The sequence below is a fragment of the Dasypus novemcinctus genome, chromosome 3, assembly GCF_030445035.2.
Source record: "Dasypus novemcinctus isolate mDasNov1 chromosome 3, mDasNov1.1.hap2, whole genome shotgun sequence".
In the NCBI taxonomy this organism is placed as follows: Eukaryota; Metazoa; Chordata; class Mammalia; order Cingulata; family Dasypodidae; genus Dasypus; species Dasypus novemcinctus.
In genome coordinates this window covers 178488529-178507187 of record NC_080675.1, presented here as the reverse complement: position 1 = coordinate 178507187, position 18659 = coordinate 178488529, and the positions used below count along the sequence as shown (strand labels likewise).

Sequence of the window (18659 nt, the reverse complement as noted above, 5' to 3'; positions counted from 1 at the left end):
AGACACCCCTGACCAGGGCCCCTGGGAATGTGAACCAAGGCTGCAAATCACATGAACGGAGCTGGGGAGAGAGGAGGGAAACGAGCAGCTCAGTGCACCCTGAAGGCTTCTTGTTCCCACAAGCTCCCTCATACTAGCTGTGCTTTCTTTGACATCATCCTCTTCTCCACTATTACTTGACGGAATTTGGTTTTTGTAACCAAGAAAGTTTAGACTAGCCTGGAATGGCTTGACCATTGCTATGTCAAATGCTCCTTTATGTAGTCATCCACTGGCGCTAGTCTACCCAGATAAGAAAGCTCAGCCTACAATTTTGTGACAGATGTTTTATTTATAGGGTCTTAAAATCTATGCATATACATTACACAAACATTATATATAGTACACTTTCCATGATAAGTTATGACACTGCTCACAGAAAGGCCTCGGTTCCATTTCATAATGCATACGCTCAAAGGTACACCTGGGAGAAGAGAGCCAACAATTTTTTGTTTGTTTCAATAACTTCCGGATATATTTCAAGTAATACTGATCATTTAATTTTCAAAAAGCTTGTATAAACAAATTCAGAGTAAAATTAATTGAAGTATTTATAATACAATTGTTAGGACAGTATTTCCAATATGTAATCAAGATGATGCACAACACTTGAAAGGAAGAAAAAAGGGGGAAAAAAAACCTATTGCACCCACAAGTAAAAAGGCTTTATTCATTTCTGGAATGCTGCAATTCAGTATTTATATAAACATTTACACACTTTAGTAAACAGAAGGTCTACATATAATGCAGCATTATGGGGTGAAAAGACCCTTTTAATCAGAAAAATACACATTAAGGGTCTGTATAGTGTTCCATTTGTACAAAGCTGATTTTTCTGATCATTACTCCATTCGTTATTCCCATCATATACAGTCTCTCCGCCTTCCCTTCTCCCCTATGATTAGAGAGCTAATAGTTCTCATCACACTCATCAAGTACTCTACAATCTCAGCAATAACGCTTTGCCTCCTTGCCCCAAGCCTCCTGCTGCTCAGGAGAGGGTTTCTCCTCTCAGTGTCCTGTTAAGTAGTCTTGTGTAGAATCTGAAGCAAAGGAGTCTGCATCCTCATTGTCAGAGTCGTCGCTGCTGTCATCGGCTGCGGGCTCTCCTGTGAGGGCTATGCGAGCATAATCATCTGTGTCTATTGATTTACAAAAGTGGATGGCATATTTCAGTTTTTCCTCCAACACCTGTTTACAGGAATACCTGGGCAACTTCAGCAAAAAGAAACATGTGTATGATTCAGGAAGGAAGTGATCAGGTGGATTGTATTTATCCAGAACCTGTTGAGGAAAAATGTTAAATCATCAGAAACTTATGAACAAGTATGGGTGAAACCATAAATCTGTTTTATGATGTTCATTAGACTCTGGACACTTAAAAACACATATTTTTGGCTAAGAATAACAAAATATCAGTAACTACATAACCATTTTTAGAAAAAGAAGCAACTCATTAATTCATAAGACTAGCAGTAAAAAATAGCAAGTGGTTCCTGAGACAACTATTTTTTACTAAATCAGTCCTGCAAAGAGGGTCCAATGGCTTCAGCAATGCTTTTGGCACAGGAAGGTCCCCACACAGCTGGTGCAGGCCCAGTGGGGGAGAGGAAGGGGGCACGACCTGCGGGGTGCAGGGTGGAGGAGAGAGCTCTGGTCCAGGGCCTGGCCAGCACACACAGCTCTCCATTTCTGTCCACCTGCCCATGTGCTATCACTGTGAGTCAAGACGCTGGGAAGTCAGCAAGAAATGCATACAAAAATGAGGAATTACTGATCTTTTGAGAGAAAAACTATACCTGTTGTCAAAGACCTTCCTGAAAGATGAGTGCTCGTCCTAAGCCTGGTCGAAGACTCAGGTCCAGCTGCACCCTACACGTGTGCTGGGCAGGGGGCACTCTGCCCATGTCCCATGTTCAGAGGAGCCTCTTTGCCCAAAGTATTCCCACCAGGAAGGTCACCATCGAGTACATGAGGAGCAAGAAGGGCAGGGAAGAAGGAGTGTGCTGTGGGTCAGGGAAACAGAGCTTGCTTCTGACTCCTGGACAAGACTAGATGAAGCTCAGAGCACAACGCCTGGTCTCAATCAAACGCGCTTTTTGATTTTTCTCAGTAACCAGCACTTAGTCATTCACCTAATTCAAACAGTGACTGAAACAAATGGTTTCTCTAAGTGTGTGCAAAATCCAGAATATGCTGACACTTAATAGCCTATTCTGGGGATGAACAGATGCTTTGTTTAAGAGTAGGTAGTGGTCTCCAAGAAGTCAAAGAAGATGGGTAATTTTCATTTTTGTTTCAATGAACAAAGAAAACAAGAGAGCAGGAAAGACACCTCAGTGTGTGCCAGGACCCCGTGCACCTCTCCCTGCACGGGAGGACAGGTCGCCAAGAGCTGGCCCGGAAGCAGGACGCAGGCCCTGTGTGGGTGCACCCAGGAGAGCAGCTCGGGAGGGGCCGTACCTGGACCACAAAGTCTCTGCCCCGGAAGTCGGCGATGGTCCTCGGGAGCCTGGTCCGGCCCCACACGAAGCGAAGGAAGAGGGAGCGCTCCGTGTTGGAGAAGGACTCCATCACTTCCCAGAACCACTGCATCAGGGGCGCTGAGGGCTCAATCCCTTTATAGGTTGCCACCGATTTCAAGAGGTGCAGAGGGATATCCGGGCTTCCACACACCTACGAAGAAGGTTTACCACACCGTCAAACCCTTCATTTTCAGCACAACACCTACACTTCCTTTCTGCTAAGGCCTTCTTGAGGAGGAGGTGGTGTTTGAGAGTGCCCGAGAGGATGGCAGATGAAAGTCTTCCTGTTAACCTGGCTTGGTGCCACTGCCTTGGACGGAAGAGCGCTGGTCCCTGTGGGTGGGAGTGGTGAGGGGGAGAGGCAGGTGACGACTTCACTGGACACGTATGGACCTAAGCTAGGCTTCCAAACATAGAGTGAAATCACGAGAGCCACTTCACACCCAGGCCAGACCCAGAACAGTGCCATGTGGGGTCAGCTTACCATGGTTTCCAACTCATATCCAGTAAACAGGGAAAGAAGGGGGACAGGCACGACTCGGGCCATTCCTTCTCGAACTGCAGCCACCTGCTCATCAAATTCATGGAGTCTGAAAGAAAAGGCTCCCTTTACATTTCTATCTTGGGTGATGCTGATTTTTCTCCTGCTCTTACCAAGCCTCCTACACAGGCCTGTGGCCACAGCTGGGAAGGGTGGGCAGGAATGCCTGCAGATGAGAGCTGAGTGTGCCCCTCAGAGCTGGCATTACAGTGCTGCTGACATGCTCGGTTCCTCTGGACCAGCAGTGTGATGTCACCCTAGAGCCACCCACCTAAGACACAATTCCCAATATTCACTGGATGTCCAGGAGGGAGCCCAGCATTAGACACGGCAGGGTTAAAGAAGCTGAGAGAGCACTGCGCCTGCCCCGATGCCTCTCAGACCCTGTGCTGGGCCTTGGAACAGATGCTGGCTTCCTGCCTCTCCATACTGAAAGAGGTCAGCATGCACCAGACGGGAATGTACCCATCAGAATCCAGCACCTGGAGCTTACCAAAGACTAGGTGGTCACTGCCTAACACGCCTTGTGAGGCGCTTCAATAAAATAAAGCCCCATCACCTCAAAGGGCACGCGGCCTGGGTGCCTGTGCTGGCTGACACGCTGCCTGGACCCCTGTGTGGGCCAGGTGGCTGTGGAGCTATGGCAGTGAGAGATCATACCCAAGGAACAGCAACCAGAGTGCCAAGGGTCTGCTCGGGGTCCCTTGCTGAGGCGGCCCCCTCTGAGCACTTGGCATGCGCAGGCTGCAGCAGCATCAACACCCAGCCCTGGCTCCTGGGAGAGCCACCCCACCAGGAGAAGCAGACCGGTCAACACACATTTCCATCCTGAGTGCCTGGGAAGCCAGCAGTTAAGTGCATACAAAAGAAGTGCACACCCAGGGCCCAGGGAGGCAGACGCTGGGGCGAGGCACGCTGCTGGGTGGTCCCTGGCCATGGGTGGGATTAGAGTGTCTTCAGCATTCTAGTTGGCATCAAGGATTTCAGGCTAGAACAGTAAACACTCTGACCTGGTCACATCACAAAATATGCTTTGATGACTACAGAAGAGCAGTATATGGAGTCAAATCCTTTAGCATTTACTGTCTATGATACTTCTGGTAAAACATACATGTCCACATAGAATGCTTTTTATTTCACCACACGACTCATCTTGCGGTGTTTCTGAAGTCAAAACAACTGAGAGAAGAGACCACAAACCTATAGTTGATTGCCAGGCGCACATACTCCGCCCGGTTGTCCAGCGTGATGTGGGTGTGCTTGGCGCTCAGCTGGACATCCTGGCCACCCGCGCTTGGCACCGTGAAGGGCAGACCCATGGCCTCAAACTCCTCCGCAGCGGCCTCATTGTCACGGATGTACATGAGCCCAGGGATGAAATCCTTATCGACCTTTTGGAGAGAAGCAACAGATGGACGCCCCCAAATCACAGACAGGTCCCACACAGCGGACGCAGAGGCATGTATGCTGAGGCTGCACACGCCCCACCCGGCTACACAATAAAACGAAGCAGCAACAAGAAAGCACCACCCGAGGGCCCGAGCAGAGACTCCACAATCCAAGGAAGTTTATTAAAACTAACTGCCAAGAAGGCAGCAACAACCAATACACAACTAAACCTACCCTACAGGCGGGGCAGAGCCTGAACCTACCCTACAGGAGTGGCAGAGTCTGGGCCGTGCTCCAAGACCAGGGTCTGCACCACTAATCTGGGAACCTGAGCAGCTGCCCAGCCACCCCCAGGCTCAGTTTCTTCAAAGAAAAAATTGGGATCTTCTTATATAACAAAAAAACTTAAGGATAAGTAGTGCCTGCAGTCTGTAAAGCAGCACAAAACAGATCACCTACCAAGTCCTAGAAACAAGCTGGCCTACTGCCAGGTGACTTCCTCTGGGGCCCACAGGTGGTGGCTGGGAGCCTCTGGCCAAATCATAGGTCCACCCAGACGGTGCGTCCCAGGCAGGCCCAGGTGCCCCCCATGCACTGCGCTGTCAGGGTTCTGGTGGCGCACTCCCGTGCCTCCCCTTGTGAAGCCGGTGCTCCACAGGCCACACCGGCAGGTACCTCGCTGAGGTCGGCGATGGTGAGGCTCATCCCAGCCAGCTGCTTCCACACAGGCTCGGCAAGGTTGAGGCTCAGTGGACTCCCCGTTCGGATGGCAATGCCCAGTAGCACACCTGATCAGTCAAAACATAAGGAGCAGAAGACATTTGAAATCAGTGCCAAAACATCTTTCTAGTCTGATTCAGAAACACAGTGGAGAATTAGCAAAACGCTGTGTGTGCCTTTTAGATCAATGGCACCCAAATTCATGGACATTTAGTCCGCCCTTAGAACATTCTGTCCTGTATAAAGTCAGGTGAGTTGTGTACTCTAAACTCTTATTCATCTCTTTGTGACAAATAAGGCCAAGTTTTTAATGCCACCAAAGAACATCCCAAGGTAGAGATTCCTCACACTCCTCTAATCAACAAAAGCCAGAGAGGCCAATCATGGTTCACTGGATGCAAAAACCAACAGCTTCCCAAAGACAGCAGGTGTTGTGCTGCAGAGCAGTGGCCCATGCCTGCCCCAGACCTGGAGAGCTGCAGGTGTAAGTGGAAACCCCCACCAGGAGCAGTAAAAAAGTCAGAAGATATTTTTATTGGAAAGAGTCTGAAGAGCTAAAAGTAAATAGGCAAGTATCCACTGTCAGCAGCAAGTCAGAGCGCAGACTCTGGACTATCAAAGGCAAGCGCGAAGACTCGCCAGTCTGTCAGTGGACAGACACCTACCCAGGAAACGGAACATGTTGGTGTGCACGGGAGCCCTGGCAGCCGGGTTGAACAGGTAGCAGTCCCGGTTGGCCCCCGACTCATCCCTCCCATTGGGCGTCACAGTCAAAAGAGGAGTGAGTCCATTCTGAAGCTCCTCACAGATCTCGGCTATAGACTCGCTGTAGCCACCACCACAGTCGTCGACAGATTCACCTTGGGTGGAAAGGAGAGTTAGTGACCCACAACACATGGGAAAGCATGCAGTGGGCTCTTCAGGCTCTCTGCGAACCTGAGCACTCACTGGCCCTGGTGAAGCTCAGCCCCACCCCATCGGTTAGCTTTGCCTGGTTTGACTGCAGGCTCACAGCCTCTCATTATCTTTGGAAAATAAAAGTTCTTCAGCACATAGACCAAGTACTCACCCACAAACTTGACTTTCCAGACGCGATGTGGGAGGAGGAGGCTGTCTGCACTGAATGAGCTCATTTTAGCACACATCTGCCCAAAGACAGATTTTGTGCCATCAGGGCCAGCGAGCCCGCCTTTACTCCTTGAACGTTTTACCTATAAAGGAGAAAGAAAGAAAAGATGAAATAGCTGTAGCAAAGAAAGCAAGTAGCAAGACTTGCCACAGACACGAGGCGGGCAGCCACCTGATGTGCACCTGCACCGGATGCCAAGCCCTGGCGCCTCTTGCCTCTGCTCCTCCTCCTATGGTATCTCAAGGGGGACCGACATCCTTTCTCTGAGCCCGGCGTGATTCTGGCGTGAGCCTACATCACTCTGCGTAAGTGCAGGAGACCCTCGCGATGTAGGGTGTGGAGAGCTCCTACCTGAGGAGCTGTTAGGAATGGCAGACACAGGCATTCACGCATGCAGTGCCAACACCACCTCACAGGACACTATGATTACCCAACAAAATTACAGAAGCTGCACCAAACGAAAGCACCAATGGAAACCACGAAGGAACTGTACAGATGACCTCTGCATCTCAGTCTGCTAGCATCCGTCCACCTAACAATAATCACTATCCTACCACAATCTTGTCCACAATTTTGGTCATGCCCACCTAGGAGAGCTTTCCTCACCCTGGAAAAGGGCCAGCCACCTGGCTACTGTCTCAGAGCATCTTCCTAAGTGCCCAGTGTCAACTCATTTTCTTCCTCTAACTGTCCTGAGGCCCCTAAGAGGAAAATCCATCCCCCTGTAGGGGCAGGCATGTGAATGGGAGCTGACAGCACTGTGCACACACACAGCTTGCTGCGTCCTGGAGCTGCCACCATGGACCACTGTGAGGACAGGAAGCCACTCGGTGCCTGCCCCGCAGTGCTGAGTTCAGGCCCTCCATCCTCAGCATCAGAGGCGCGGCGCCCACTCCTCACTTCCCTCCCTCATGCCCATGAAGTTCACAGGCCCCTCGCAACCTGGTTTCTGCACAAGCGATTCCAGCCCTCTGTGACTGCTTCCCCAGGGTGGCAGCAGCTGTGGTGGGGCGACTGTAACCTGCAGTCCTGTCGTTTTTTACGACTGTAACCTGATGCTTCCTGCCACTGCCAGACAGCTGTGGAATGTGTTCCCATGCCTCCAGAAGGGCCCTCCCAGCCGCCTGAGCATCACAAGATTCACGCCCAGGGCTCCGAGGCCGACCTGACCACGATGGTGACCCTCCAGTCGGCAGTGTCCACCCCCCAGGATACAACCACTCTTCATGCCCACAATTTCTCACCCTAACCTAGGCTTTCACACAAATCAGATGAAGGCCCTTAAATTGATGTTGTTTCTGCCAATTAAGAGTTTCAGAATCATCTGTGAAGCTTAGTCTGAAATTATGTCAAAATGGAACTTAAAGAAAAATAATCAGAAGAGTATACTTTTATATTAAATTCTCCAGGTTAAGTCTCATCATCTTTAACTTCTTAGTGAATTCTATGTTGAGATTAAACAGCTAATTCTCCTTTTATAGCACAAATTACTATGATAACTGACACTGTTTAAGAACAGAGACAATAGTAACAATGATAGTTTCTCCTGAATGAACTTTGCTGTGTGCCACCCACTCTGGCAAATGCTCACAAATGTTATTTCATTTAATCCTCGCAGTGACATGCTGGAGTACACATTATCCCCAGAAGAGACTGACCTATGCAAGTGAAAGGAAAACACTTGTATTTCCAGCTCTGATAGATATAGATGACCTAACTCAGGGGAGCGTGGCATCTCGAGCAGAGGCCACTGGGTATACACCACTCAGCATCATCCAAGACGGACTTTTTAAAAACACCCTTATAAAACCGTTCGCCATTTATCTATTTTGTTCTCACATACATGCCCAGCATTTTCATAATGCTGGGTGATGTGCCAGGGACACAGAAAGTAGGAGAGAGGCACAGAGTGACTTCTGAGATGTGGGAGAAGAGGGAGAACCAAGCAGGCCTAGCCTGGTTCCTGGGTCAGCAAAGCTTTCCTGAAAAGCCCAAGCCCCTCTGACAGGCTCAGAAACACTGGTCCAGTGAGGACCACCTGGGGCTGACCTGAGGGAGCATTACATGATCCAGAGTTTGCACTGGGTGTTCGTATGCCATCAGCTTTCCTTACTTTATTCCTAGGACCTTTATTCCCTGGGACCTAATAAGTCACAACAAACCAAAATGATCATCCAAGGTGGAGGAGTAATACCTTTTTTATGCGCCTCACTAAACAGTCCATTTATTCATGAAATGAGCTCACCGACCTACAGCTTAACAGGAACAGCTCTGACGTCAGTTAAAAGGGAAAGGCCCATGACCATGTCCACCAGTGAGTCACAAGGGGTGTCCAACAAAGGATGGGAGTTTGATGTCTTACTTCAAAATGCCCCCAAGTACAATTCTGGAAAAATACTAGTCATGTAACCAACATCAGGGTGATAATCACATGTGAATACAAAAATGGCAGAGGAACAAAAACTGTCTTCTTCCGACTTCTCTGCTTCCATTCCAAGAGGCTGTGCCAATCTCATTTGCGCACTAAAGGTCAAGTGCCTTTCAACTCTGGAACCAGTGGTCAGGGTTTTCCTTCTGTGAATTAATTTTGTAACTGTAAGCTTATTTACACTTGATTCCAGTATAAATTCAGAGATGGTCTACCTCTCAGTTCTCTGGCACAGAAAACCTGCAGGGCTGTGGGTGGGAGGCATGCACCTATGGCCCCAGGCTTGGCCAGGCCTCCGGGCATCCCCCCAGGAACAATGCAGGCTCTCATGAGACACAGCTCACTGCTGCCTGTCTGGGTCAGGGAAAAGGGCAGCCACACTCAAGCCCCAACCACAGGACTCTGACCAAGTAGGTACATCCCTCCAAGAGGACGACAAGCAGCCACTCCCTACTCCCCACCCTGGCACCCTGTCTCCTATAATGGAGAAGGCTGAGGAAGCATCCACTGGACAAAATGCAAGTTACAAAGACAGGGATCCCATTTTGGTTACAACAAACGTATATACACACACCCAAATGTAACAGTAATAGGTACTGCATTGGGTGAAAAGATGGGTGATTTTTATTTTCCCCTTTTTGCTTACCTGTATTTGTACCTCTGGGTTTTACGCAACAAATTTTATTTACTTCCGTTGGAAAAAAAAAATATGTAAATTCCTACCAGGAAGCCTAAGCCTTAGGACATCACCCACAGGACATCACCACCCAGAGCATCAGGCCACCCGCGCTCTGTCCTCCTGGGCTGTGGGCACACAGTGGAGCCCTGAGAACGCGACATCGTAGAGCTGGTTCAGTTCAGAAGAGCCCCCTCTATGGTACCTGGATCCGGTTCAGCTCTACGACAGGACCATGCTGGCGATCTCGCACCATAGTCGCTTGCACTACTTTTCGGAAAGCCGCCTCCTAAAACATGTCAAACAGACAAAATTCAGAATCTCCCACTCCTTGAAAGTCACACTTCCTTAGTTGCACCTCATTAGAAAAGTGAAAACTTGCTTTTCTGCTGTGGGACTGTGTGGTGTGGCCTGGCAACAACATGCAGACAGACCCAGAGGTACACAGCTCCAGCCAGTGGGAGGTCCGTGTGGCAGTCTGGTGCCCAGAGCTGTTTGCTGTCTGTCGGCACTCGGCTGGGAGGTGTTCCACTTGCCTGGGCCACTAAGGAGAAGGTGCAAAAGCATGGAGAGGGAGAGTGTGTCCTCTCAGGCACCCACGGGCTCCATGCAGGAGGTGAACACTGAGCACCTGCACACCTCAGGCCGTGGCCTGCGCCCTCAGCATATGCTAGAGCACCTTCCCTGCCATTAAACAACTAACGTGCTTCACAGGAAGGAGTGATCACAAAGCATGCAGCAGGTGGGAGGAGAGAGATGTGGCAGGGAAAACATATGCACGATGTCTTGGAGGTGAGCATCCAATGAACTGAGGAAATCTAGAATGCCCAGGGCATAGACTGCAAGGAAAAGAGTATGGGGGGCAGAGCCCAAGCTTGGAAAAAGCCCTGAGGAGCTAAGCTTCACCTAAGAGCACCTGAAACCAAAGAAGAGACCAGCTGTGTTCATGCTCCAATTCATGTTGGAGCATGACTCTGTGGGGGGTTTGTCAGGGTAGGTCAGGACACATCAGAAAACGTCAGAGCGCCGAGGTGTGTCAGCACAAGTCAGAGAACAGGCACCATGAGGAGGCAAGGGCAGTGGCAGCAGCTATGCCAATGGAAAAGGACACAGATTCAAGAGACTTAAACGAGACAGACTCAGCAGGTGTCCCAGATCAGCATCTCGAGCCCAGTAGATAATCAGGGGGCTGGCAGGAGAGCACATGTTGGCTGAGGGCATGGAGGGCCCTCGTGTCAGTCTGGGGGAGTCCTGGGGGCAGGAGCAGGGTGGGCTCCTATTCCAGAGCTGTGTTAGAGGAAACGCAGCAAAGAGCCGAAACTCACAGCATAACGAGTGCGGGGAAGAACCAAGCAGCCTGAGGCCTGGAGGCAGCGGGAGGCCCCAGAGGGTCCCAGCAGCTGAGTAAAGTGCTTTTGGATGGAATGGTGGTCGACGTTGCATCCCAGAGAAAAAGTGCCGGAGTTTCATGCCCACCAGTCACTGGCACGAGGGCATTCCAGGCCGGGCCAGCCATAGGGAAGACTCACAGGGTGAGGAGGCTTGAGACCACCTGGCCCCATTTTCATCAAGGTACCTTCACCTTGGCAAGAGTTGTTTTTCGTGGTGAGATTGGGGAGGAAACCAGCCTGCAGTGGGCTAGGGAGCAATGTACAAATGGCCAAGATGTTTTCTACAAAGGGAGGAAGAGATGGGCCACTTGTAGGGGCAGCAATAAGAATACAGTGCTGAGGAAGTTTTTAAAATGTTTAATGGTGGCGAACAGAGGGAGATCTGGGAGAAGGGGAGGAGCCCCTGGCCAGGCAGTCCCTGAGGACAGAGAAGAGGTGAGAGGCATGCTGGTGGTAGAGTAATGGGATCATATGAGCAGCACCAAGACACCAAGGCTCCCTCTTAGGAACACTGCACGGGGGAGGACATCCCAGGAGGCGCCCGCTCCTGCCTGGCTCTGGGAGGACCCCGAGCAGTAGGAATCTGCTGCTCAGGTTCTAGGTTTCAAGAAAACAAAAGGTGAAGGGGAGGCTCCTTTATAGGCTGCTTGTCTCGATCATCATGGAAGGAATGCTTACAGAAATTTAAAGCAGATGCCTGCGAGGAGGCTGGAGGCCCCCAAAGGACAGCTGTCTTGAGAATCTACACTGGTATCCAGGCTAGACAAAATGCAGTGGTGGTGGCAGGGAGTCAAGCTCTCCAGCCCAAACACCCTCCTGGAAAGAGCTGTGCAGAACAGATCACAGGCTAGAAACCACAGCCAAGCAGGGGCAAGCCCAAAGATCCCAACACAACCAAACACTGGAGAAAAGAGTTCTGTTTTTACAGGCTGATGTGATGGAGAAAAACATTAAAATCACAGATATCTAAAAGACATAGAAGAGCATAACACAGAGCACATTCTTCTCTGTATCACCCCCCAGACCTGCCTATGTGCTCTAAAGACAGCGGGAAGTCAGTTCTCAAAAGTAGGCAGACATTTTTTCCAGAACAGTTTAACCTCTTATTACTTTTTTCACATTGCTATATCTTAAAATTCAAGAAACCCATTAAATGATTGTTTTATGTTTAAAAAAAAAAAAAAAGTAGGCAGACAACGGAGACAAACATCAAGCACGTCCACGGGTCAGCCTCTCTCTTCTCAGGAAATGGTGAACCAGCTGGCCGGCAAGGCTGACAGCCTTGGACGGGCTTCAGAGGCACACTCAACACCCTGCACCCTTGCAAGCCTGAGGTGGGGAGTCTCACAGGGCCCCCATGCCATCCTGCCACACCCCTGCCTTGCACCCCCACTTCACCCTGCTTCCTGCTTGTCTCATTTCTCCACTCCACTCCCCTTCCCACTGGAATTGCAGCCCAGCCCAGCCCTCCTGCAACGCTCTGTTTTGGGCTCTGAATGCCTCCCTGCAGTAACAGCCACCCACCCTCCTCACCTTCACCAACTACGTCCACTTCTCAAACTTGTCCAACAATGTTGGCCCCCTGCCACCCCTTGCACCTGAGGTGACATTCAGACTCTTGCCTTGTGACAGCCTCCTCCAGAAGCCCTTGGATGCTGCTCCCATGCCCCCCCCCCCTCAAAGCCACCACCCTGTTACGGGCTTTCACAGCTGGGCAGCTCTCCACCACCTGTATGACGGTCGTGTCTCTGGCCGCCCCCTCCACACTCTCTGGCCTTCCATGCTCTCCAGGAGACAGGGCAACCCTCAGCTGTCCCAACCCTGCCTCCAGCCCTCTACGCTCTGGCATCCAGTGCTCACACAGTCTTGGGTGTCACACATCCATGCTTTCACTTTTTTCCTTCCCCACAAAGGCTTTTCTTCCCCCATTAGTGCCTATTATTGATTACACTTTGAAAGATAAAAGACATGAAGATGAAAGTAATCAATTTTGCTACTTTCTTTAACTGAAATTAAGCTTGTCAGTTTTACTAGCCCACATTTTTTTCCTGCTCCCCATCATCGGAGGCGATTTTCCCATTAGGTACAATACCTATCACTGTGTACTTGCCCCTTCTGCCACAATAAGAAAATAAAATGTTGTGGCAATCTTGCCCAGAAGAAATTGTTCCAGTGAAGTAGAAACAAAGCCAATCCTAAAAGAAAACCTATTTGGACAGGGCTCCAAAACATACACATTTTATTACATCATTAAAACAAGGCTAAAATCTTAGATAACAAAATATTTCCTTTTCAGGATTAAAGGAGTCCTCATCCAACCTCTCTATCCTCTTTCTCTATGCACATACTCCCTCTACTGTACAATGAAGTCTGTTTGGGAACATATTGTCAAGCTGTCTGCCAGAAACTTGATGACTCCCAGTAATGGGAAGCCTCTAATTCCTGAATCCTTTCTAAAAAGCCCCAATTACTAAAAACTTCAATGGGTCAAAATCTGAGCAGTGGCATTTAGACACCCTCATCCACGATTCTGCTCATCATTTACTACGCCACTACTCAACTACGCATCTCCGTTAAGTCCTAGCACCTAACTTCTAAGAGAAGCTGTGTCATTTGGCGCCCCCTGCTGGACATCCCTGGGGAAAGATATGATCTCATTGTCTTCCTTGCCTGCCAACGAGAACTGCTCACATGTGTCAGGGTCAAGCAAGCAGGAACTGCCACATGAGGAAGAGCTCAGCTCTGCGATCTACTTTTGGGGGTGAGGCAGGGAGTACAAGCGGGGAAACGCAGCATCACACTATTAATATTTACTCTAACCTCCATGAGGGAAGGGATTTTTGTCTGCTTTGCTCACTGACATATTCTATGAGCCCAGAATAATACTTGGCTCACAGCAGGTGCTCTATACACATTTGTTGAATGAAGTATATTCTGTGCCTGCCCAGTTTAGAGACTTCTGTCATAGTAAAATCTCCTGAAGGCACCAGCTTCATCCACAGCTAAGAATACCAGCCATAAGAATACCTTGCCCTGGGATATAAGGATTCCTCGTAGTGTGTCAAACCCCACTGCAGGCCCAAGTCCTGTTTCATCCAGATAGCCCTCCAGGTCAAACATGGGGATACAGGGGCAGAAGAGCTCTGAGATATGATGCAGTAGCAGCAGTCGGTTCCGCAGTGCAATTATTGGAATCTCCTGCAAATGATTATACTCCATAGGGACCTGGTAAATAAAACAGTAGTAAATCAACTTAGGCATCAGATGCACAGATAAACCACATTTTGTAAATGGATTCTTAAAATATTTATTTTTTTATCGAAAACAGAAAGGCTGTAATTTCTGTGTTTGATTTGAAAAAAACTCACAAAGGTGTTTTTAAAATAATATTCTGGCCTGTTTGACTGCTTAAGTCAAGTAACATGGAACCAAGGAGATGCTAACAAAACAGCCTATAGAAATATATTTACTAAGAAACATGTGAAGCATGTGCTACAAGAATAGTTTTGTGTAATCTAGAATTTAGATTAGAAGGCGTACACATTGGTATTACACAGACTGTTGGCTGACGTGAATGTTAAGATTTTTTAAAGAGTATTTTTTAACATTATGAGCCCAAATTATTTTCAGTAGAACACCTCTGCAAATACCCAGTGGAAGAATGAAGTGCGCATGTGGTGTACTCGTGTAGAGTTTGACGCACTGAGGTAGTAACTCTGTCATACCCACAAGCCTCCTGTCCGCCTCAGCCTATCACACTGACCTGAGCAGGCAGCTTCCCAGCACTGGCAGGCTTGCTGGTCGACCAGGCAAGGGTGTGTGCAGAGCCACAGGCCACACGATTGACCTTTTTACCCTGAAGAGCAGCGACGAGACGAGGCCTCTGGATGGCATTTGTTGTTCCATCTCCAAGCTGTCCCTCATCATTGTCACCCCATGTGTAAACTTCACCTAAAGGAAGGGAATTTAGAACATGAGTGTGTGTGACAAAAAGCTCAGTACCCAGGACCAATGAACACATAATGCCAAGGTTCTCCCATCACAAACAATTGTGATCACTCCTTCATGTTCAACTTGGAGTCAGTGATCAACTTCTGAATGTCACTGCCCATGCAACCTAGACGTGGCCCACTCTCACCAGAGCAACCAAAGCGGTGAGCACTTGCTGGGACTCTCAAGAGTCCCTGCAGGACAAGATATATTTTCTAATAAATGGCACTAGACTTTGGTCTTTAAAATCTAAGCGTTCACTCACAGGACTGCACATAGCCACAGTAGTTCTTAATTAGAATAATATTAAAACAGATGGTAATGTTCTTAATAACCCAAAGTGGGCTTACATGTTAAATGGAGGAGAAAAAGTCCATTTTTAGCTCGACTAAATCAGTGTTTGTGAAGGAACATGTAGTTCATCCTAAACCTATTTATATCCTACACAATGACTAGGGATCCATGAGAATCTTAACACTTTTCAGCGTGCCATGCTGGGTCCCAGACACAAAATGGCACCATAAAAACATCCTTGAGGCTAAGGTCACCCAGTGTCTGGCAGGAAAAGACAGTGCTTGTCTCTGGAAACATCACCAGCCCTGCCAAGTGCAGGAGTGCTGTAGGGAGCACACAGCTCGTGCCCACCATGCTCTATCACAATCCCTGCACTGTCCAGGGAGTGGTTTGCACCCTTGCTCTTCCTGTTGAGCAATCCAGCCTTAAAACCACTGGGGACAGGGAGAGGGCTGCAGTGTAAGCAAGTGAGAAGGGGCGCCCTGGAGGTGCGGTCTGAGAGCGTGAGGGGGCCCAACTGGGGAGCCAGAGCCTGGGTGGGATCAGGAACCATGTGGGAAGGCAGGGCGAAGAGGAATATGCGAGACAGTCACTTGCAGGGAGAAGTGGCTGACGCTATGTTAGGAACAATGGGATCCAAGTTGCTCACTCAAAGAGAAAGGTGTTACAACAAATGTGGAATGAGAAAACTAGAATGAGCCCCGTGGCACTGAGTGGGGACTAGAGGATTGGTGTGAAGCACAGTTTCCAATCTACTTCTATGATAAAGGAAAAAAATGTGAGAAGTTGCCTACCAGGACAGATGATTAGCAAATCAGCGTGCAGGCTGATAACTGGGGGCTAGTCACGTGGACACCGTCTACCTGGCACATACCAAAGTTCCCGGTTCCCAGCAGGAAAGGAGCTGTTCAGCACAGACCACGTTATTCGTACAATCAGTTTAGACAGTGAGCCACACTTACTGGTTAGGAAATCCAAGTTCCCAGATACCAGCGGAGGGCGAACCTCGCAAGCGTCTTTCTAAGGACAGCAGTCCCAGGCCTGGTTCATTAGCACTTTTCTGCACAGCCAAGTAATGTAACACATTCATCAGTATAATACCAGGGAGTGAAGATAGTGGGGCCAAAATCCTGCCTATCACAGACAGAATCTCAAAATAAATGGTAAGTGCCCCCCTTGCCCCCTTTCTTTTTATAACTGCTGCAGATGAGAGTCCCAAAGCAGCACAGTGAGATTTAAAACGCTTCTGCTCTGTGATGTGCGTGGGCTGCCTACACCTACCGTCCTCTGTGCAGCACACACAGTGTAAGGAGCCAGTGGCAATCGCAATGACTTTCTTTCCCTGAAGCCCTTGGACTTGCCGCGGTCGTCTGACATGGTCATCGGATCCATGGCCCAGCCTGTGATAATCACCTTTGCCCCTGCATACAGGAGAGCACAGAATGCACAGGTGCAAAGTCATTCCCTTCACCACCCTGCCCCATCCTTGGTTTGATCACTGTACTCCTTATGCAAATCATGACCCATTGTAAAACTTACAGTGCAAAACCTTACAGTGCAATCTACTAAAAGAAATGAAAAGTCTGTTTCTGGTAGGATTAAACAAATGGAATCTCTCATACCAAGTATAAACAGCTCCAGATTTGGTCAGTGCAACAGAAAACTGGGATCCACATTCCACTTTCACCACTCCGAGGCCTGTAAGGGAGTCAATCTAGAAGGGGAAAGGTTCAATTAGAATGACTCAGTCAAGATTACTACTGAAAACAGTACAACTTAAAACCCTGCCCAACTTAACCAAGTAAGTGCTGTGGGGAGAGAGGGTACACTTCACTCTGACCCAAAGGGCACGTGTGGCGCATGTCCCTGGGCACAGGCCTCTTGATGGTCAAAGGTCTGCAATCCTTTCTCCCTAGAACTGGCCCTCCTATTCATTCCTCTTCGCGGCAGCATCATCCCTGAGCATCCCCCACACTCCACTCATCCACCTCCAGCCTCTCTTCCACCACAGAGGCCCACAGGGGAAGAGCAACAGAGAGGAAACAAAAACAGGAAGGCAAGAGGTGGAGGCATGGCCAAGTGAGTCGCGGGTTCTGGACGCCAGATAACCCTGCCTCTCTGTCCAGACCTCCATCCAGGTCCATCTGCCCATGTGGGTGCAGACCCTTCCAATCCAGCCTCCAGGGCCTCAGTGGAGCTTACTCTACCCATTTTCCCTTTACCCAACACACTAGAGACTGATTACCCATCGTTTTTCTCATATCTAAATTTGTTAATTAAAATCATGCTGCCATCCCTGCATGATGGTGGTGCCCTCCATCCCCTCCCGATGCCATGTGTCCTAATCTGTGGCGATGCAGAGCCTTTGTGGCATATGAAAATCCACAAAAGACAAGAGTTTTCAATGGGGAGACTCTTTGTAAGGGTGACATGGTTAAAACACCACATCCCAGTAATGGAAAAAGAGCCAAAGAGGATCAGAACAAAGAGGCAGCCCCAAGCCCCTTGGCCTTGCAACAGGTGCTCGCCGCTGCTCAGGCCCACCAAGAGGGCAGCCCGCAGGACAAGGGCTCCTCATAGCCACACAGACCACTCTCTACATGGCTTTGGCTCTGGACATCACCTAGAAAGTCACGCACTGCATTGATGGACATGTCCCATCGGCACTGCCTGTGAGGGAGCCCTGGCCAAATGTACTCCTGAGCCTGTGACATATGGCTGGGGGTCACATTTAATCTCACTTAATTTCAATTAAACTTTAAGTAGGCACATAAGGCCAGGCCACTTGCCCACATAAGCCAGCCCCTGTGCACAGGCATCCCCAGCCCCATGTGAGCTACAGGGATGCTACGAACTGCTGGGTCTCTACTCTGGCACAAGCTCTCCCACCACCCAACATGAGAGGAAAACACCGTGGACAGAGAAACTGGTTATTTTCTTTCATAGTTCCCTCACTCCTGAGCCCATGGTAGTAAGTATACCACCCTAAAGGCCACTGAGCAAGTATTTAGAGATGGAAACACTTCAATTACTTAACGTTTAACTCTAACTCTCTGAGGACAGTTTTCGCGACTCTCCCATTTTACAAAGGCAAAAAGAAAGACTCTCACAAATGCCTGGAAATGTGCCTGACCCACACAGCTTGTCTCCCAGACACATGGGGCAGACTCGCCCTTTCCCTCTTGGCCTCCTCCATTGCTGTCCCCTAAGACAGTCATCTGGCTCCTCAGGGCAACCCTTAGCCAGTACTATTACAGCCCACAGTTTGCAGTGTGACAGCTATATGCCACTGTAAAATGAAAAGAGTGGTGAATGATTTTTTGCCTCAAACAGGCCTATATACTAAATAAAACATAGGCTTTGTGGTTTTCCCACTAGGTAATATGAATTTCTCAAAAAAGCACAAATATCACTTAAAATATCACGTAATACCCAAGGGCTCTTTGCTCTCTTTTCATCTAATCACCATTTTATTTTCTACAAAAAGGTAAAGGTGAAGTGAAATGCTCTTGGGAAGAGAAGAAGGACAGGAGAGTG

General features: G+C 49.0%; 1 protein-coding gene across 3 annotated transcripts in view; it reads right to left on the bottom strand.

The window, feature by feature from the left end:
* Positions 1 to 311: 311 nt before the first annotated feature.
* HERC2 (HECT and RLD domain containing E3 ubiquitin protein ligase 2) overlaps positions 312 to 18659 on the bottom strand; it is a 290972-nt gene continuing 272624 nt past the window's right edge. For all 3 annotated transcript variants that reach the window (XM_058294806.1, XM_058294807.2, XM_058294808.1), the window contains exons 82-93: positions 16745 to 16836; positions 16404 to 16543; positions 14602 to 14789; positions 13866 to 14063; positions 9653 to 9736; positions 6284 to 6425; positions 5880 to 6074; positions 5170 to 5282; positions 4306 to 4496; positions 3049 to 3154; positions 2503 to 2715; positions 312 to 1323 (exon numbers count right to left, since the gene is read on the bottom strand). In XM_058294806.1, coding sequence (XP_058150789.1) covers positions 1051 to 1323; positions 2503 to 2715; positions 3049 to 3154; positions 4306 to 4496; positions 5170 to 5282; positions 5880 to 6074; positions 6284 to 6425; positions 9653 to 9736; positions 13866 to 14063; positions 14602 to 14789; positions 16404 to 16543; positions 16745 to 16836 — 1935 coding nt within the window. In that variant the 3' untranslated portion in view covers positions 312 to 1050. The remainder of the gene's footprint in view (positions 1324 to 2502; positions 2716 to 3048; positions 3155 to 4305; positions 4497 to 5169; positions 5283 to 5879; positions 6075 to 6283; positions 6426 to 9652; positions 9737 to 13865; positions 14064 to 14601; positions 14790 to 16403; positions 16544 to 16744; positions 16837 to 18659) is intronic.